This window comes from Rhipicephalus sanguineus, chromosome 11, assembly GCF_013339695.2.
Source record: "Rhipicephalus sanguineus isolate Rsan-2018 chromosome 11, BIME_Rsan_1.4, whole genome shotgun sequence".
NCBI lineage: Eukaryota > Metazoa > Arthropoda > Arachnida > Ixodida > Ixodidae > Rhipicephalus > Rhipicephalus sanguineus.
In genome coordinates, this window is record NC_051186.1 from 42,102,007 (window position 1) to 42,124,043 (window position 22,037).

The following is a 22,037-nucleotide window of genomic DNA, read 5'->3' on the forward strand; positions in this document are numbered from 1 at the left end:
TTAACGTGCACGCTGCGAATCTTTATTCTTCAACTCCGCACAGAAATCTCCCACTGGCACTACATTGCAGGTCAAGATCCAGTGCCTATATTTACACGGTGGCAGGTGACCGGTTCTGCAGCGCGAGCACTCGGTTTTTTTCAATCAGGGAACTCGCTAGCAGACGCTGCCTGCGTCGGCGTTGTCTCTCGCGGGCGAGGGCGCGTTCTCGCTCCTTGCAAGCTGGTAGTCAGCGTTCATCGCAGAAAGAGCGTTTCCGTAGCCTGCGCCGTGCGCCCTCTCTCGCCACACGGCGTGCGCTGAGCCGGTGAAGCCCTATCTTGCGATTAAGCAAATGGACCGCCTCTACAGCAGACGACGATGTGCGCCGACACGCCGAGACCCTAACGTGCTTCGCCCCTAAAAAATGGTAAACAACAATAAGGACGAGGACATGAAGAACAAAAGTTTGTTTAGTTTTTCAGACGTTGATCGGGCTATGCGAGGTTCCAACCCAAGAAAGAATGTCAACTCCGCCCACAGCCATCATTGTTCGCCGAGAATTTGCATAAATGCTCCAACAAATAGCACTTATTTCTGTGACGCCGCTGACCCGAAGGTTGCGGGATTGAATCCCGGCCGCGGCGGCTGCAATTTCGATGGAGGCGAAAATGTTTGAGGCCCGAGTACTTCGATTTAGGTGCACGTTAAAGAACCCCAGGTGGTCGAAATTTCCAAAGTCCTTCACTACGGCGTCTCTCATAATCATATCGTGGTTTTGGGGACCTTAAACCCCAGATATTATTATTATTATTATTATTATTATTATTATTATTATTATTATTATTATTATTATTATTATTATTATTATTATTATTATTATTATTTCTGTGACGCCAAGTACTTCTCCAATGTTTCAAATAGTGGACTTTAATAGGCCGAAAACTTGAACGTTCTATTAAATTTCATCGGGGATTCTGGCATCGCTGCGCAGCCAAACGTTATGTTTCATGTAGTAACGACGAACCTTTAACTATTAATATGCGTTGTATTTACATTAGCCGATAAAAAGTCCCGTTACTATGCGAGCGGAAACCAGCTAACACGACTGTCTTTCACAGGTGAGAGGCAGGCGCACCGTGGTTATGTGGGCAGAGCCTACATTTTCTCTTAGGTTGTGACCGCGTAGAGAGATCTATATAGCATGCAGACAGCTGCTGCATTCCGCTTGCAGTTTTCATTTGTGTACCAGTGCGGCCGAGTGCACTTAGCAGGGAGGATTCGTTATAGAGAGTTTTAGTGATCTGTCTTAGCGTAAGGAGGATCGTCTCGTCTGTCCACCTCTCCGAGTGCCCTTCCCCAGCGTCCTAGGTGGAAACGCAAGAAGCGCGTTCATCTGCTAGCAGAAAACAGGCTCTTATTCGCCCATTGGCAGCGTCTCTTGCTCGCGACCTCACCTAATCATACAGGTGACGTCGTGACGGCTGTTGTCGATAGAGGAAAGGCACGCAGAGGAGAGGGCGAGCGTCTGTTGGTGGTTTAGTGGCCCTTTAACAATTGCTGGCGAACGGCATATCCTTTTTTTTTTTTGAATCAGGCGTACAGCATAGAGCTCAGTATGCGTTTCAATAATGAAAACCACAAAACAAGGATCAAAACCGCATGCTGGATGATAAGGGGCTGTGAACAATGGGAACACTCTTCCACGCGTTCCCGGTAAAGATTAGGTGGCAGCTGCTTTGCACTTCACATGAGCGCTTCGAATGACGTCAAACGGCCCTTCCTTCTCCCCGCTTGGGTTTCCGGGTTCCATATATAAAAGGGAGACCCGTCTAGCAACTCATTCAGTTTATTCTAAGACTGCCGTGGGTAGACCACAAATATTAAAGACACCAGAAGAACAGTGTGAATACAAAAATGTACGGAAGGAACAAGTTCGTCTTGCTGAAAATGGTCGCGGAACCAATCACGGTCTACCACTGCGACCACAAAGCGATTATCACTACCATTACTCTAAAGTAATAATAAAACATACCCCCCCCCCCCCCCCCATCCGCATGTGTGGTGTTTGATAAAGCTTCGCTGGATATTCACGTTCGCAGGGCGGGATAGCGGCTATTTTTTTTTTTTTTTTGCTTTAGTCTGCAAGACCTCTATTAACCACTCTGATCTACCTGTATTAGCCGCTACAATAATCTCGTCAAGTTAGCTTACTCACGTCGCGTAATTCGGAGGTTGCGGGTTCGTATCCCACCGACCGAAAGGGTGATTTTCGGACCAATTTAATCCATCTCAACTTACGTCATAATTACTACACCACAGTCAAAGACAACAATTAATATTCCCTATACGCTTTCCTTCTCCTGATTGTCTGTTGGATTAGTTTGCTTCGGCAGACCTAGTGATTCTTCATATCCGTTTTGGCTATATTGAGGTTGCACTGTTTATTATGGGCTTTTCTGTTACTAAATCGGCACTGCCTCGTGGAAAGCCCTCGTGGCAAACATAGAATTTCCTGTTTCCTCTTTCCAAGAGTATTTCACCCCCTAAGCAGCACACTATTTCCAAAGTATGTTGCAGGTGGAAAGAAGCAACAACAATGTTAGTGACATTGTTTTGTTAAATAGCATTTTCGAAGAACCGTCGTATCGCTGACGTAAGGCAATAATAATAATATTAAAAAGCTCACACTTTACGAAGAGCAACAAAAGGAACACGAGGCACAGGTGCTGACTAACAACAAAAAAGGTACAACAAGACGAGCAAGGCCTGATAGATACACATTCCATGCAAGGAACAAGAAGGAACCATGATTATCCAGCCACCGATAGGAAAGCGAACTCTGTATTGAAAAGCCAATACCGGAGTTACCGGGATCAATCCTCAATGCAGGCCGGCCACCGAACGGTTTCCGATGGGTACAAGTGGGCTTCGGGGTGGTGCTACAGTGCCGAAGTGGTGCGAAGCTTAAGTCGCTTGGAGGACTCCTAATTTGCTGTAAAGGGACCAATGGCCTTTATTGAAAAGGGCTGTAGAAGGGATACTAATGCAGCTGTCTGAAAGGTTTCCGATTTTCTGGGCCTCTGTGATTTCTCGAGTCATTTGTGTCACCGGTCTGAACTGAGGCCAGCATTCACAATCTCGGCAGTGGATGCCCATATGGCCTGAAGTTCGCACTGTCGCATTATAAGTGTGCCCTGACAACCTTTTATTAAGGCACCTGCCGGTTCGAACCAAGTATGTGCGGCCACAAGACAAGGAAATGTCATAAACGCCGCCTACAGCACAAGCAACGAACTGATAGCTACGGTTTGTGGCGCAGCCGTCATACATACGGCCCATGTGACTTTCCCGTTTGCACACGCTTTATAAGCGATCCGGAGCTGAAAAAAAATTACACCACCTCCCGCTCAAGGTAACCATGAGGGGATGCTAAGCAGCATTGGGGGCGCACACCAAGTTTCCGTTACGTTCACTCGGCGTTTCCGTTAGTGTGTGAGGTTTGTATTTAGTGTTTGTGTTATCATTACGTTGTGTTTGTGCGTTGCTTTCCGTTAGCACCGAATGAACGAGTGGCGCCGACGTTGACGTTACAGCTCATCTGAACGGGTGCGAAGCGAGAATGACGGAAGCCGACCGAGCGCACGCGCTTATATACACATGAAATGGGCGAGGGAGAGGAGAGAGTGGGTTACAGGCTCTATTTGGCTGCGGCGTGGCTGCAGCGCGGGGGAGGAGAAGGCGACCGAATACCTGCGTAAAGGAGGAGAGTGGGAGAGAGAGTAGGCGCATGCGCAGTGGAGCGCGGACGCCACTACCGACGACGGACACAGCCCCGAGCAAAAGCTGCTTCGCATCTAAAAAAGAAAGCCTTTCGTTATGCCGTTTCGCGTCGACAGATAATTAGCATCATCATGAACCGGCACGCGCTGTCTTCGTCCTCTTCCTCTTCGCTCCCAGAACACGTGCGCCGATCTGTTCGGCGTGGGATGCAATAAATCTGATGGGTGAGAAAACGAGTACAGAGGGAGAAAGAGCGAAAGAGATAGAAGAAAAGGGAAAAAGAAATTCTTGCCGAAAAAATATTCTTGACGAGGTGGGATTCGAACCCGCGTGCGCACGAAACGAAGGCGAGCATCGTAACCACTTGGCTATCCAGGCACGCTTGCGGAGCGTAACATAGCCTTGTATAGTATAGTATAGCAAGAGGGTGGGAAAGAGAAGTGAGGGTCAGGAGGAGATATGTAAAAATGAGTAGGAGGGAAAGGAGGAGTGGAGAGAGTAAAGCGTAACATAGAAAGAAATAGAAATAGAATGAAAGGGAAGAAAAACAGGAAGAGAAAGACAAAAGTAGAGAGAATCAAAGAAAGAGAGAGATATTTATATAGGCAGAAAGAGAAAGAAATTGAAGGAAAGAGGAAGCGAGAGATAGATAGATAGATAGATAGATAGATAGATAGATAGATAGATAGATAGATAGATAGATAGATAGATAGATAGATAGATAGATAGATAGATAGATAGATAGATAGATAGATAGATAGATAGATAGATAGATAGATAGATAGATAGATAGATAGATAGATAGATAGATAGATAGATAGATAGATAGAAAGAAATAGAAATAAACAGAGACAAAAAAGACAGCGATAGTAGAGACGAGAGAGAAAAATAAAGAAAGAAGTGGAGAAAGGAAGAGAAAATTAAAGAGAAACGAAGAAGGCAGCCGCACTTCCTTCAGGCTTGGCACCACCACCACTATTGCGAAGCTGCCTTGATTTTTTCTTTCTCGGGTTGTGCGAAATACCGTGCAGGTTGGGAATGACCACAATCTTCTTATATTTGTGTCTTACGCATGCCCATTTCGTCCTTAACATGGTCTCTGCCACTTCCTCTGCTATTTTCTGTTGTTGATGTTGTTCATACGTGTTGTATATATTTACTGTGGCTTATGAACAATAAAACTTCAGCTTTCAGTCAGCTCCTGCGACTCGTGTCCCTTCTTATGTCCTTCTTCGTAAAGTTTCACCGTTTTTTGCTTTATGATGAGCAACCAGCTAGCTCGATATGTGTTATTCAAGTTAGTATCGCTGACGACCACTTGTGACAACTCGGCACTATTAACACTGGGCGCGAAAAGTGTAACGAAATCTTAGAACAATTTTTCGGTTGTCAAAACACTGGTCCCAGACTACACACCAGGCATTGGTCCTCCCTGTCTTCATCCCTTGTCGTGAGCGTTTTGTCTCGTCATTATAGTATGTATATACTCTGACAAATACATCGAAATAATAATGCGCAACTAGACATCGCGAGTACACGTGCCTCTGTCGCTATTGCGTTATATTTCGCGATAATTTTGCAACGTTGTATGGCGAAAGCTTCGGGGAAGTGCGTTTGATGCGGACGGTGTTCCACTTTCGTAACGTCTTCCTCTTTTAATTTTATGGAAATAGCAGACGACAAAGGCATCAAAGAAGACGCAGACGAGAAGAGCATACGTTGTCTGCTTCTTCAAAGAGCAGACGACACTAGGGATACAGCGAACATCATTACGCCAGCTGTCTCTGATTGGCTGACTGTCTCTCCCCGTCGTGCTGGCGAAACACTGCCTTATATTCCAACTATTCCCAGCTATGGAGGTGTATATTTAAACTAAGACTAAAGCCAACCACTAAGTTAGTTTAGACTGATTAACGTATTCTTCTATGAATACATACAGCTGTTATCGTTAACTTGCTGTAAGAGCTCGATTCCTGGAACCTAAAACCTCATATTTCGTTTCTTTTTCTTCGAAGTGAGGAAATATGTAACTTTCAGTTCCCCTTCTTCAATTTCCCCTTTTCTTTAACTAGTTTAGTCAGCGTGAAAACACGTATTTTGGTCTTTCTCGAACCGTGCCTAAAAGTTCAGCCTTCGGCACTACTTTGGAGATTAATGCGGTTCATTATAACCGAAGAGTCATTAGCTGTGCCCAGACGACGAGGTGTTTAAAACCGATGGCGTCATGGAATGCTGGGCTGGGAATCGTATATAGTATATAGCCGGTTTCGCCGCTTGTCTGTGATTCTTTTTCAATATATATGCTGACTTAATTAATTACATCTGGTTGATTACGTTCATTGTAATGGTACGTCGCTTTCTTATACACCTCCCCCCCCCAACCCCCCCCCCCCAAAAAAAATATACTTTTTACTATTTTCTGTGTCCTGACTTGTCACATATATAACCCCCTTTAAAGATACACGTTAACTTTCTTTTGGATATCAATATACTCTCTTAGGAGAGTCTTGGGAGGCAGGCGCGACTCTCCAAAGAGAGGTAACATATATCTTTAAAGGTAATTATATATGTGGCAATTCAGGACTCACCGAAAAGAGTAACAGGTAACTCTTTTCGGTGTCCTGACTTGCCACATTTAGCACCCCCTTTAGGGTGTGCACGTTTACTCTCGTTTGGATATCATTATACTCTCTTAGGATAGTCGTGGGAGGCAGGCGCGACTGCATAAAAGGGAGTCAGCGTTTATCTTTAAAGAGTTATATATGTGGCAAGTCAGGACTCTCCGAAAAGAGTAACAGGTAACTCCTTTCAGTGTCCTGACTTGCCACGTATATGACTCTCTTTAAAGATACACGTTAACACTCTCTTGAATATCATCACACCCTCTTCGGAGAGTCGTGGAAGGCGCGAGACTCTCCCGAAGAGAGTTAATTCGCATCTTTAAAGAGAGTTATACTATATGGGGCAAGTCAGGACTCACCTAAAATATCAACAAATAATTTCTTTTTCGTTACAGTGTAGTATATTTACGAGGAAGGATGCTTTAGAAGTAAATTTCGACTTAATCTTCTTTCAAGTGATAATCTAACTGCGGCTACCAGGCACATGTCGTCCACGTGTTTCGAAACTGTGCCGTCGTTTGCAGTGAATAGTGGCTTTCTTTTTTTTAATTTTCGCCACATCTTCGTCGAACGCATATACGGCGCAATGGTGCTTGAGCAACGAGGAATTTAATGTCGAAATTTGTAATTTCGCGCGCCGGTTCACCTATGCACTAGGTGCTCTTCTAGTCCCACGCGCTTCCGAAAACTTATGCTTCCTCGAATTTCGAGCCATGCTGCGAGAAAGAGACAGAGGGAAAGGGAGGGCGAGAGATTAGTGTCGCAGAGGACGAATAGAAAAAAAAGAGAGATAGAGAGAGAGAAAATGCTTGCGGGAGTGTTGCATACCGTATCGATCATGCCCAAACGCTTGTATCCGCTCATGTATCCGCTCATGTCTTCCTGGTAGAGCGCCCCTCCCCCCTCTCCCCCCCTCTCTCTCCGCATCAATAGTCCACTCCCTCTTAAGTGGAAACGACGACCGTGTGTCGCCACTGTTTCCTTTCCGTAAGCTAACTACGCACACGCGCTCATCGCACCGCTGTGTACACGTGCTGCTGAATAGAACAAAGAAATGAGGCTCGTGGGTCGAACAGCTTTTCACGTGGAACAAAGCGCTCCTGCAACAAATGAGTTTCGCACTTCGTGCAATCGGCTTCGCGTATGTCCGACGCTGAGGTAGTGCTGGCAGATCAAAGGTCACACATTCTCCTATGCATTTGCCTAAGACGACTGCATGGCGAAAAAGCCAACTCCTTTTTCTTCTCAGTTGACTGTATTACCATGGCCATTCCAACCCCCCCCCCTCCCCGTGTACCCTACCAGAGCCCAATTACGCGCATGCGCAGTCAGCGGAATGTGTGACGCTACAACAGTACTAAATATAGGACCAAAATGGATATATCGAAAGGCTCTAAATATAGAATAGCGAGCTCTCCCGGAAACGGAAGCGGGGCAGGGACGAGACTGTTAACCGCGTACGCAAAGTTATTGCATCATACACGGACTAGACGGAATGACGTCACTCTCCTGCCATGTATCTCAGGCTAAAGGGCACCAGACAATGATAAAATGTCCGTTACACTGCGCTACAGTCTCAAGGTACACTATAGGTTAGGAAAGACGCGCAGAACCTAACCTAGTGTATCTTGTAACTGCAGCGCAGTTAAACGAACATGCAAAACCAACTGGCCCAATACCTCACCCTGCTGACAAATGACAAAAGAAAAGAAAATTTCCTCTTATTTTTTTCTGCAGCTATACTAGTTATGTAACCGCTTAGGCACAAACTACGCCGATCAATTGCCCTCGGTTAATGGGATTGAGATGGCTTGGAGGGATCGTTAAAGGAAACTAGGCCAATGTCGAAAGAGAGTCACCAGTTAAAAAGATTAACTTAATAAAAAGCAGGATGGCCGCTCTTTACACATTTCGTCTGGGAGCTACCTCGGCGTCACAGTTCCGTCTGTTTACGAATGAATGAATGAATGAATGAATGAATGAATGAATGAATGAATGAATGAATGAATGAATGAATGAATGAATGAATGAATGAATGAATGAATGAATACCCCCAACAGCTCTCGAACACCTTCCTCAGGATGATTAATACCCCCCAAAAATTCGTCTACAATCTACAGGCAGGCACACATGAACCCCCTCCCCAGAAAATCGAAATTCTTGATAAACCCACGAATGAATGAATTAATTAATTAATGACCCGGTAGCATAAAAGACAGAAAGAACCGTGTGATCCAGGAAGAGAGGAAAACGAATTGCAACACGAACGACGTTTGCGTCAGAAATCGACCAGCTATGTCCGAGACAGTCGAACGGTAAGTGAACGAAAAGAACGATCCATCGCGCAGCGGATTGGTTCCGGTTAGATACAGTCAACCGATGGAGCAGGGCGAACAGCAACGAGTTACTATGTAGTACCTGACCTTCGGAGAGGCACACGCACCAGAAAGAAAACGCGACGCATTTTTACGCTTGCGCGTTCTCCTCCTTTTCATTCCACTCGGGCCAGTCGCCAGTGGGATGGGCCAATCAGATCATACCACTTCTCGCGCGCACGAGCGGTTGCTGTGCGCCAGTTTCCGGGCGCCCTCGTCTCTTATTACGTGGCTTCCGAGACCCTCCGCGACGCGTCTTCCATCTCGGAGGCCACGCTCAGGACGCGCGCAGCAACATGCTCTCTGTGCGCACGCGGCGGCGATCGATGTCAGCAACACCGGCGGCACGCGCGATCCCCGGAGCGCGCGTGTTTCCCCCTTCTCCTCTTTTTCACTCCTCTTTTCGTACTCGTGAAAAGAAGGAAGAGAACGGTAGACTCTTGGGCGCCACGCGCCCAAGGCTGCACGTGAAGCAACACCCTTGCTACTCCCCTCTTTTCTCCCTTTCGTTTGCTCCCCTCCGCTTATCGCTCCCTTTTTACTCCTTCTACGTCCCACGGGCGCCCGGGTTGCTCTTTCTCCCCGAAGTGATCTTTTTGTTCATTTATTCGCCGATCTCTCTGTCTCTCTTTATTTCTCGCGCCTCCTCGCCATCTCTATAGTCATATTGTCACTCTCCCTCCCCGGTTCCGGAACAGCTGTACTGCGAAGTGCCTCATTTCCGGGATTCCCCGTGCCTGTCCATCCATTGTCGCGAGCGGCACGTTTTGTCGCTTATACGTCCTTATTGGAAAGCTCTTTCGTCCAGCGGCGGCACGAGTGACATCAGGGTCGTTTACTGTATTTTTTTTTCTCTCTCTCTCTCTGCTTGGATATTGTCTCCTGGTGCTTACTGCAATACACCTGTGTTGCCTTTGCTGCGTTCCCGTTCGCTTTATCTGTAATCATCATCATTGTCAGGCTACGGTTTGTCCATTTCAGAACGAAGACCTCTCCCAGTGTCCTCCAGTCTACCCTTGTCCCAGTCCCAGTGACCTCCAGTCTCAGTGACCTCCAGTCTACCCTATCCCTTGCGAGCTGATTCCATTTTATCGCCGCGAACTTCTTAGTTTCGCAACTCCATCTAATTCCCTGCTTTCCTTGACTGCGTTTCCCATCCCTTGTCAACCATTCTGTTTCTCTTACCGTCCACCGGTTGTCTGTTCTACGCATTACGTAGCCAGCTCAGCTCCATTCCTCTCGCTTGATGTCTACTAGAATATCCGCCACCCAGGCTTATTAATAATTGTTTGGGTTCAACGTCCCATAACCACGATATGATTATGAGAAACGCCGTAGTGGAGGGCTCCGGAAATTTCGACCACCTAGGGTTCTTTAACGTGCATCTAAATCTCTTAAAGCACACGGGCCTCAAGCATTTTCGCCTCCATCGAAAATGCAGCCGCCGCGGCCGGGATTCGATCCCGCGAGCCGCGGGTCAGCGTTCGAGCACCATAACCATTAGACCATGATTATTCTGGGTTGACTCATGATTATTCCTTGACCCACGCTGTCGCCCACTTTTCTGCAGTCCGCTTTATTCATTTAAGGCGGAAAGTAGGGCTAGTTGGTAACGTGAATAATAGGACATGTTTACTAGCGAAAAAGACGAGGACGAGAAGAAGGAATACAGGACAACGCTAGGCCTGTACTTCAGGGGTCACTAAGTAGTTGTTCAGAGCAAAGGTGTAAAGCCTTGCCTTGAACGTAGAAATGGCTAATAGGTTGACGTAGGTAATAGAAGGATTAACACATAAAAAGGGTGGAAGAACAGGGCCCATTCTATTGACAAGTGAAACATTTAAGGCGGAAAGTTGGGCTAGTTGGTAACGTGAATAATAGGACATGTTTACTAGCGAAAAAGACGAGGACGAGAAGAAGGAATACAGGACAACGCCTAGGCCTGTACTTCAGGGGTCACTAAGTAGTTGTTCAGAGCAGAGGTGTAAAGCCTTGCCTTGAACGTAGAAATGGCTAATAGGTTGACGTAGGTAATAGAAGGATTAACACATAAAAAGGGTGGAAGAACAGGGCCCATTCTATTGACAAGTGAAACATTTAAGGCGGAAAGTTGGGCTAGTTGGTAACGTGAATAATAGGACATGTTTACTAGCGAAAAAGACGAGGACGAGACTAGCCCAACTTTCCGCCTTAAATGTTTCACTTGTCAATAGAATGGGCCCTGTTCTTCCACCCTTTTTATGTGTTAATCCTTCTATTACCTACGTCAACCTATTAGCCATTTCTACGTTCAAGGCAAGGCTTTACACCTTTGCTCTGAACAACTACTTAGTGACCCATGAAGTACAGGCCTAGCGTTGTCCTGTATTCCTTCTTCTCGTCCTCGTCTTTTTCGCTAGTAAACATGTCCTATTATTCGCTTTATTCAGACGTACTTTTGTTGTTGTTGTTGCTATTGTTTCCCACTCGCTGCCTTTCTGGCTTAACTTTTCGGATATCTTTTTGCCTCCTGCTCTATAGCGAATTTCGCGTGTGCAGAGGTTTGCACAGGTATAGAGCAACAGGGCTCGTTGGAAGGCGCTTGTGAATGGGAAATGCAACGCGCCTTCCTTCCTGGCTTCGCACTCCTTTATTCCGCCGACTCACAAGCTTCTTGGGAGCATGGCACTGACTTCCACGCTTCTTAGGAGTCCTCAGAAGTGACGCCCAAGAAGCGTGGGAGTCACTCCTGGGGACTACAGACCACGAGAGTCGAGCAGCCGTAGCGAATTGGACCAAAAAGCGCTAAATGTCATCCGTAGTGCCCTACCTACAACGATCTGCCTCGCAAGGAGGTTTAAAAGGAATTGCTGGAGTCGAAATTATGCCTCAAGAGTGAAGCCGCTCTCCCAAAAGAGGGCGGCCGCCATCTTAGTTGAAGCACCAATTAAAACGTCAGCGCTCGGCGACGAAAAAGGTAGCGTTGTCCTCTCCCGCCAAACAATTTTGATATGGCGAATTATTCTGGACAGATACTGTTCAATTTGCGCCTTTGTGTTACTGGCTTCCTTGGTAGTCTAAAGTCTTCACAAATATTACTGAAGATCAAGTCATCGATATTGATGCCGTTGTGTTAATTTCGTCGAGAACAGCGATCTTTTATTTCACAATTAACCTAGCATATATATTACAGATCAATAGCATTTGATATCTAAGCGGACACCACCCGAAAAAGTGACGTTTCCGAGATTATTGGAGGGCAGACGCTGGCTTCATTTTTGCCTGTAAGGCTTTGCGAGGGATCCCACTTCAGAATGTTGTTTTTGTTGTTGTTAACCTCCCTGGTGACTCGTAATCATATTGTCTTTTTTTTTCATATCTCTTCTTTGCGTTTCCGCTCCTATACTTTATAGTCGTTCGCGACATTCGTATGCATGCAAATCTCGCGCGTGCTAACGTACGCGCTATAGTGTCGACACACGCCGCGTTCGATTTGTTTCACCGCAGTCCTGCGCAGTGTATGATTGATGGAGGTATGTATGCAGTCTGATTCAAGCTTACCGCATCACTTGAATCCCAGAGAAGAACGAAACAAGAAAGCTGGGAGAGGGTAAAAGGGCTGAGAACGCACGTGGAACCAAGAAGACAAAGAACATGAAATGTCAATATTTCTGCGGTCGGTGCTTGATATATGGAGACATTCCGAGTCTCAAGATGTTAGCGATGCAATCTCGCCTGCGGCTGCCGTATTGCAGACTGTCTTGCGTCTCGTTCAAGCTGGAAGGTGTCGTTATTTTCATCGCTTCCCTTATTGATCCTTCTGAGCGGGAAAAATTGTGTATTGCTACATGTGTTACTAATGGTTTAGAGGTGAAAAAAAAAATATTATACCAGCTTCGCACAGGTGGTGCCAAGCCTGAAAGAGCAGAGCTGGGTGGCCTTCAGTTTCGCTTTATTTTTTGTTATTTCTTTCTTCTCTTTCTTTCTCTTTCTCTCTGTTTCTTGTATCTTTTCCTATTTCTTTTTCTGTCACTATCTATTTCGTTCTCCTCGACCTTTCTATCTTTGTTCCCTTTCTTTCTCCCTATCTCTCTGCTTCGATCCCTTTGTTTGTTTCTCTTTCTTTTTATCTTTCTGTCTCTCTCTTTCTTTTTCTCAGGCTTCTCTCTCTCTCTCTCTCTTTCACGTGTTTCGCGTGCTCCACTTCGCCGAGCAGAGTTTTCGTTTAACGCTCGCACCTGATGTACTCGGTAGTGGGTCTTGCCCTATACCTGTGGCGCATACCCACCCGTGGAGCTTTGTACGAAGGAGCACAAGTCACCGATAATTTAAACATCTTCGCTGTTGTAATCCCTGAACAGGAGTTGTCGCTGGAACCGACGTTTCGGCGGCAACTACGGTCTTCTCCTCTTCAAGGCGCCAACTGCCTATACCTTAGCGCGCGTATGTGAGTGCTTCGTACCCTCTCCCCCAACCAAAACGGAAGTTGACAGAATAAGAATAAGGCAGAGGTCAAGTTGTTTTCATTCAGGGGAAGACGGAAACTTGAAGGTCGTTTATTTGCTAAATATTTTAGGTACGTACGGAACACCGATGCAATGTTGACCCAAGGACCAACGGGCGTTCCGTTGTTCTAGTTTACATACGAGAAAGAAAAAAAGAAGTGGGTTTGGTTGGGTCACGTGATGCATACAACAGATAACCAGCGATGAAAAAGGTGACGCGGAATGGCAAGCGCAGCCCATGGGATGGCGATGAAATTCGAAAATATCTTAGTCATCAAGTGGAATGAGATAGCGCAACACAGGTTAACTTGGAGATCATCAGTAGATGACTTCGTCCTGCAGTGTACGGGGAAAAAATAGGCCGGTGATGATGATTAAGGAACATGGGAAATTTGAAAGCGGTAACGTGAATTGTGCATGCGTGCGAATAAGCTGGTGAACAACAAGAATAAAATGCGATAATCTATAATTCAGCACAACTTTTTACACTGGAGCGGTGTATGGCTAAGCGAAACCGAAATTCCTCGGTCCCGGCATGTGCGCAAAGACTGCTAGCATGCATGTGCCAGAGAAATTGGGCAAACCCCACTGCTCGCCACTGGCGCAATAAAAATGAACAAGGGAACACACACGGGCTGCAAACACCATTTCTGGACCGACATAACCAATAACCGAGAAAGACATTGCAGCGAACTGCCGGGATTAACTCAATGATAAACACCGGGGCCGCACTCTTCAGCTTCGCTGGTATAGAGTATGTGCCTGGGCGGCGATATTTTCTTTTCTTTCACTTCAGCCACCTGCTGAGGCGCCCTTTATCTGTCGCTGTTGTCTATTAAAATTCAATCGAGTACTTACTCTTTTTTTCCTTTGAAGTCTGCGTGCGCTGTTTTCGCACGAGTTGGTTTCGCAATACTTTAGGAATGTCATCCTAGAAACACAACCGCCTTCTGGGCGAGTTTCTGACATTCCGAGTCGCCGAGGAACCCTTTCTAACCGCCGTTCGGGCATTTAAGGGTATACAGTTTCCTTCCGTAACCCATCAAGCTGTTCGAGGACATTTTTTTTATTTTACAATATCCCCATCTGTACTTTGTAACCATACAAGATGGCAAATAAACAATTTCAGTTTCTACAGTCATGCGCGTGTCATGCAGATAACTAATTAATGCAAAAAGCGTGTGCGTATTGCAGGCCCGTAGCCAGGAATTTTATTCGGGGGGGGGGGGGGGGGCACTTGCTGAAAACCTTGACTTTTTGAGAAAAACACCTATTTTTATTATTTCGTTCTAATTAATGAAAGCCGTAGATCATTTTAAATGTATATATAGCTGCTGCGTCGTCGATTGAAAAGGCATGCCGCACGCACTCACTCACACACTAGCCTGTACTGCTGATGATTGCAATCAATTCGCATAGGTCGGCACGCTTACTCATTACTTGACTCACTCAGTCTCACTCACGCCTGACCCTTGAGTTCGAGTCTGATCTTGAGGAGCTTGACTCCGAGTGAGCGTATAAGTTGAGCAGACTTTTCTTGGATCGAGTCCGAGTCAGGGGCGTAGCCAGAAATCTTTTTCCGGGGGGCGGGGGGGGGGGGGGGATGTTGAACCACTCAGACCACCCCCTTGGCTACGTCCTAGTGAACTCTCCGAAGCCAAATTTCGCTGAGTTTGAGTTGTAGTGAGGCACACCGTGTACATAGAGAGAATAAACGTTTATTAACTATTCCTTAATTAACACCTAAAGTGCGTGGGGCCCTTCGTCCAGTGCTCCACTGGCTATTGCAGCTCGCCGGGCCTGGTCCAGGGTTGCCAGTTGGCTTCCCAAGGCCTGATCCGAGAGTCGCGCCTCCCACGACCAGTGTGGTAATGTGTGTGTTTTTATGAGCTTGGAGTTTGCCGGAACAGGACGCGAGGTACAGCTGTATGTAATGTGTGTCAGTGTTAGTTATCGTGTGTCATGCCCTCAAAAAGCGTGAGGCGGAACCGGAGGGGGAGGGGGGTGGTCGTAGTCAAAACACGCCTCCATTCCCTGCCGAAGGAACTCGCTTATCGTGCCCCCCCCCCCTCCCAGTAAAAAAAAACTAAAGAAAAAAACTGGTGCCGCCTTTGTTGCTACCCTCATAGATGATACGGTAAGACCTAATGGGAACTCGCATATATGTTCGATATCCAGCATTAATTTCCGAGCCTGTATGACGATACATCTGTCAATTCTAGTTTATTCGTGCGATAGTGAAAGCTTGTTTATCGGGAAGGATGGTGTAGGTGATAAAAAGAGGAGGGGGAGGGGGGGAGGTGATGTTGGGAATGATTCGCTTAGTTTTCGGCGGTGATTAATCTGATATGCAAGCCTTTATGTGTAATGCTTCGTTCCCCGCACCACTTTTCTTCTTTCTTCATTTTTTTCTTTTTGAGAAGCCGCGTAGATGAGATCATTGATAGGCAGCGCAAGCGTACTTATCTGCGCGGAGCCTTTATAAGGTCGTGCGTCCTCCGACTTTCACGGCTTATATTCTGCATTCGGGAGATGACTCATCAGCGACACGATAGGCAACCGTTTATCTCAATTCCAGGAGTACATATATGGATGAGCTCAGAGAGTTCCAGGAACTCGAGCGGCTGTTTTGTTATGTCCATGTTGTTGCTGTTGAAGAGTTTTTCTATGTGCAAGCTGGTGCACGACATTGTCCAGCTGCGTGCGAAGGAGTTTGGTTTATCCATTACATTCGTAGCGGTGCGGTGTCTGCTTTGTATATGTCGACCAGGATTGCTCCTTCCGCGTACAATACACTCTAAAAAAAAAAGGGGGGGGGTGTCTTTTGACCTTTCTTTACTACACATGTGACTCTTGGAGAGTCGTGAGACGCACGACTCTCGAAAAGAGAGCGTGCCTTTTCAAAGAGAGTCATTCATCCCATGACTCTCCTAAAGAGAGTCAGCGTGCCTCCTTAAAGAGAGTTATACTACATGGGAGAGTCACATGTTTAGCAAAGCAGAGTCAATGGACACCTTTTTTTCTTAGAGTGTAAGCATAAGTATGTAAATGTTTCAGCCGCTTGTCGGGTTTTCCTGCTTATTCACGTTCTTCCTGCAAATATATTATTTTAGCGCCACTGACGCTCACTAATAGCGCCTTTGTCGATGACTGCGTAGTCGAGCGTTGAAATCAAACACACGTTTGGGGAGTCGACGAGTAACATTACTCATGCTCTGGCAAACGTGCTAGGAACAGTATCAAAACTACCCTGGAGAATATATGCGAAAAACAAACATGTATTTTTCTTTCAAGCGCGTATTCTCCCATGTATTTTCGTTGCAGAAAATAATTGAGGTTCCCGCCATGGTGGTCTAGTGGTTATGGTGCTTGACTGCTGACCTGACGGTCCCGGGATCGAATCCCGGCCGCGGCGGAGGCATTTTCAATGGAGGCGAAAATGCTAGAGGCCTGTGCGCCTACTAGATTTACGTGCGCGTTAAAGAACCCCAGGTGGTCGAAATTTCCGGAGCCCTCCTCTACGGCGTCTCTCATGATCATATCGTGGCTTTGGGACGTTAAACCCCAACAATTATTATTATTATTATTATTATTATTATTATTATTATTATTATTATTATTATTAATTACGGTTATATTTTTCTGTCTTCCCTTCAAATTAGTCCGAGTTTAATATAATAAAAATATTTTCAAGAATAAGAAAAATGTAGTAATCTTCCGGCAACTCTGGTGTTGACGATATTATGGAGAGGGAAAAAAAATAGAGAAATTTCTTTTGTTCAGAAAAAAATATCTGGGCTTTTACTTGGCAAAACTTCTATGTATGATTGTGAGCCCTGCCGTAGTTAAGTGGAATCTAGACGGATTTTCCCCGAAAATGAGTCGTTGAGTTGAACTTGCGGAGGTTGCCAGCGGAACATGCGAATTGTTACACCATGTTGCCGTAACATTTTATGTTTTCTTTATTTACGATACTGATACTCTTTTTCAAGAGCGTGGCATTTGGGCAATGCGGTGGTCTGTTGATAGTGTGACAGTTTATGTAATAATTCTTATACTACAGTTAAAACATACAAGTAATGTCCTTCCCTAGCTTCATTGTCTCTTGGTCTCATTAGCTTGTGTCTAACAAAAGAAACGAGCCCTCGATTAAACCTCCCCCCCTCCCTCCCACCCCTTTTGGTATATTCTGTAGTGTGATGCCGTCATCAGGATTAGCAGTGTGATCAGGCACGTAGCCGGGATTTCTTTTTTCGGGGTGGCCCAAGGCCTAATTGTTCGAAAGGAAGTCTTTCCATGGCAAAAAGAAAAAAAAAGGTTGCCCGGGAATATAGAAGGCTGGACGAATTTCGGGCGGGGAGGGGGAGGCGGTCCCTCCTGCCCCCCCCCCCCCCTCCCTTGCCTACGTGTCTGAGTGTGATTGTGAAAAGACGCAATCGGCGGCAAAATGTCTTCGCAGCTTGTCAGGCCGGTCGTAGGCAGCACAGTCCGTATTTGTGTGAAAAATACAGCACGCTTATGCAAACAGATTCGCTAGCGAGATTATTAGGCGAACTGAGCGCCTCATTCGGCGCACGTGTTCACGTTATCATTATCAACTCGGTTATTCATTTTATTTCTTTCGCCCGCCGGTTGCATTAACTTATGCGAGAGCCGTCCGAGAGATGATGACCCGGCTTTTAAATCCAGCGCTTAGGTTGTAAAGAAAAGCAAAACGGTAACGCCTCCGCTCGTTCCCGGAGACGATTACCTCCGCTCCTACACGAAACGAAAAAAAAAATGAATAAGAATTACGAAACAGAGGACAATGCAAAGTGCGCCAGTGTGATACAGAGGAAAGTGGAGGGGAAAGGGAAAGCAAAAACCAAAAGGGAGAGGAGGTGGCGGTGCGCCGTGGTGCCACCTGTCGCCTGGTTCGGCCACTTCACCGCACTCTCTCACCCAGCAGGGCCTCTGTGATCGCTTCCTCGGATTTCGACGGCATCGGAGGCCGTAGTTTGCGTGTGCACTCCGGCAACGAGCAATCCCGACTGGGCGAGCATTCGTCAAACTCGGTTATTTCGTTTGCAAGAATAACCGGTGGCTTAGCTAGTCGACGCACGTACTAATCAAGACATACTCTAGAGCGCGAAGATAAATAATAATATCTGGGGTTTAACGTCCCAAAACCACGCTATGATTATCAGAGACGCCGTAGTGGAGGGCTCTGGAAATTTCGACCACCTGGGGTTCTTTAACACCTAAATCTAAGTACACGGGCCTGAAACATTTTCGCCTCCATCGAAAATGCAGCCGACGCGGCCGGGATTCGATCCCGCGACCTTCGGGTCAGCGGTCGAGCGCCATAACCACTATACCACCGTGGCGGGGCACTCTAGAGCGCGAAGACAAAATGCACTGTGAAGATGTGACATGGAAGTTGTCTCCCCCTTGCAACCTCACTCGACAAGTTGAAGTTTGTGCGACAGCATTCGAAGGTTGTGGGTTCGGATCCCACCGACGGAAAGGGTGTTTTCTTTTGTTCCACTTTAATTAATTTCAATTTAGGTTATAATAGCTGCGCTGCAGTTAAAGACAGCAATTAATGTTCCCTATGCTATCCTTGGCCTAACTGTCAGTTGGATTTATTTGATCGTGAATAACATAGACAGGTCGTGAATAATGACACATCAGCGCCCGACCTTTCTGCTGCCTAATACTTCTTTTTTCAATCTTTGTTTCTTTGCTCTAATATCTATCCCTTTAACAAAGAAACGAGCCCATCGAAAAAATTATCCGTCTTTCGTATTAAGTCATAATTAAGCTGTCAGGGGAAATAAAACACATCGCTCAAAATCGGCATCGCTTCACTTTATCGTGGAAGACGCCGCAACGGTTCTTTTCAACAGGAGCACAAGCCCCACCGCCACCCAAACGGGCCAACAACCAACCTTTCCCCTCGCGCTTTTTTTCTTTTTTTTCCTCCAAAAAAACTCCCTTGTCGGTCGACCGTCGAGCCGAGCAGTGCCAACGGAGCAAGGTCGTTGGCTTCTCTCTCCTCCCCCACTCCTCCTCTCTCACCTCTCTTCGCGCTCTGTTTCTTCTCTCCCGCCCTCTCTCGCTTCTCTTTCCTACATCCTCTCCCATTTTCTCTCTCCATCGGGAAAAGACCTCCGCCGCCGCTCGCTACACCGCCGGTGTTCAGTCAGTGCAAAGACGGCCGCCAGCACGCGCGTAGTAGCGGCAGCAGCTGAGAACTCTGGGAGCGAGTGCGCTTGGCGTGTGCTCTGCGTCTTTCTACTAACGTCGGCGGCGCTCCGCCGCGTGTACCGTCGACGACGCTGTGTCGTGCGCTGGAAACGGCAGCAGCTGGTCAGGCGAGCGTGATGCGTGGCATTCTTGTATCTCCGCTCGTCGACGACTTCGCCGCTTCTTCGTCGTCGTCGTGTCTAACGAACGACGCTAGTGCTCTTCTTCTCTCGTCGCACGGCCGACCGGATACTACTTCCGCGGGACCTTTCTACTTCCGGCGTTGAAAAAAAAAAAAGCGGTACTACAGGAAAGGAACAAGACCAATTTGCGTGCGCGGGTGTTTTAATTTTTTTTAACGGTGTGTGAGTGTTCGCGCGTGTGTTTTCCGTCACTGGAAGGCGTTTACTACTGGCCGAGTTCTTGAAGGAAAAAAAGAACACACTTGACACCAACGTCGTCAACTTTTGCCGTCGATCTTTTTATTTATATTTTGTGACGATATCGGTTCGTGACGGATAACGGTGTGGTGTTTTCCCCTGATTACAGTCGTTAAATCGTCGTCTTCCTTCTTTTACGGTTGATTGACTGAACGAAGGGAACATCGGTTCAACAAGTTGTTTCGTGACGTTATCCTCCTCACCTGATTGGTTGGTTTGTTTCCGTGTCGTGTGTTTGGAGATAAACCGTTCTCTTTGGAGCTGCGGCAACAACTCCGTGGAAAAACCAAACCGTCGTTTAGGAGTTGTTAACTACAACTACCGGTGGCATCTTTCCGTCCTTCGACTGGACTTTTGTTAATTGTTATTTCGAATCCTGCTCGTGGTATCCGGTGTGCTTTCGCCTCGAAAACAGGAATGCGTTTCGAAGAGTCATCACCGTGGAGTGACAACTGTCGCACCGCATCCTACGTCCTGCGAAAGGATTCCGGTGAGTTGTTTTTCTTTCAAAACTGTCCTTTTATCCTTAGTACTTGAACAACAGCGCAGGAGACAGGACCAAGGAAGAGAAGACGCATACGACGCTGTACTTGCAACTGAGTTTGTGGTCCTGGTCCTTTGTGCTGTCCTTGCGCTGTTGTTCCAAATACCATGCAATTCAATCAACTTGCCCAGATGTCATCCTATTTTATCTCTATTTTCCCTCGAAATTTTGTCCTTTTATTTGCGTTTCGCTTTAGATTATCTGAACCCGTCTTGTATTCGCTCGGTTTCGCTTTTCTAACCACCGCGAAATTGAAGCTTTGTTTCCTGCACGACCGACCTTGACATTAACGCGAGGAGCAAGCTTAAATCAAATAGCTCGTGTAATTATAGATAGGGTGAGGAGGGGGGGGGGGAGGCTTCGCTATCAATCAGCGCACTCTTCACCGACAAAAATTCCATCGCCGTTTCGTGCGCCTCATTTGAATTTATAATTTTTTGCGATTCCTCCGCATCGGCGAGTCGGACGTCAAAGCTGCGTCGTTCCTTCCGAGCGTCACTTGCGTTCTCTTTGTGACGTTCGCAGCGTCTCGCGAACGCACGCTTTTTTTTAAAGACGCCGCCACCGTTTGACACTGGAGCAGTTTTGATGAAACATTTTCTGTTACATATATATATGTATATATCTCGACTCAATCAGGGAGTTTGACGTTCGTTTTATATTCATTTGTTGCCGCGTGCCTGTTGCACGTTGACAGCTGAAAAGCCAGTTGTTTCGAGCGTTGGTTTGTGTGTTGCGGTTGTGAGTGTAGCAGACGGGAAAAAAAAAGTTCAACTAAGTTGTTGTGATGAGGTTCGCTCGTGTATCTTTCGCAAGCAGCATAGGCGCGCGTGCTATGTCTTTCTTTTTCCTTTTTTTTTTTGCTTTCTTCGTCGTCTTTCGCGCTTTTTATGCAACTATCGGGGTCAGGCAACCTGGTTGTTTACGTCTACGATTCTGAGAAAGATGGAGAGGGGTTTGGACGTTTGTGCTGTCGTAGGCTTCTCCCGTTTATACATACTGTGGTGTTCAAAGCCAGGACGATTGACCTGCGCTCTGCAAAAACAACGTTCTTTATATTTTTTTTTACCTTTCAGGATCTAGTTTGCAGTATTGTCGTACCGACGTAGTTTGTATTTTTACGCGAATTCTATTGTTTTCTTTATCGTTGCGACTGCGTTAGGTTGGGACACCGGATGCGAATGGGTGTCCGGAGCTGAGGAAAAAAAAAGTTAACGAAGTGCGTTTTGTTAACGTTTTGACGTCATCACGTAGTGTTTTAGGTTTAGTATAGGTTGTTTTGACGGGCAAGTGGAGGTATAACATTAACTCTGTGCTGTTATTTTTTGTTGTTAGCGTAGTTAACGTGTTGTTTGTCGACTTCTAACCCGAAGGTCGCGGGATCGAAACCCGGCTGCATTTCGATGCAGGCGCATATGCTAGAGGCTGGTGTACTTATATGTAGCTGCACGTTAAAGAACCCCAGGTGGTCGAAATTTTCGGAGCCTTCCACTACGGCGTCCCTCGTTATCGTATCGTGGTTTTGGGACGTAAAACACCAACAATTCTCATTATTACTTCATCGCGCGTGTGTTTAGCTTTAG

At 46.5% G+C, this 22,037-nt stretch overlaps 1 protein-coding gene across 2 annotated transcripts in view; it reads left to right on the forward strand.

The window, feature by feature from the left end:
* LOC119373230 (ribosomal protein S6 kinase alpha-5) overlaps positions 1-22,037 on the forward strand; it is a 225,243-nt gene that overhangs the window by 94,568 nt on the left and 108,638 nt on the right. The window contains exon 1 of one of the 2 annotated variants that reach the window (XM_037643241.2): positions 19,438-20,400. The exons of the other annotated variant lie outside the window; for it this stretch is intronic. Coding sequence (XP_037499169.1) covers positions 20,328-20,400 — 73 coding nt within the window. The 5' untranslated portion in view covers positions 19,438-20,327. Of the gene's footprint in view, positions 1-19,437; positions 20,401-22,037 lie in introns of those variants that run through there. 2 annotated transcript variants of the gene reach the window in all.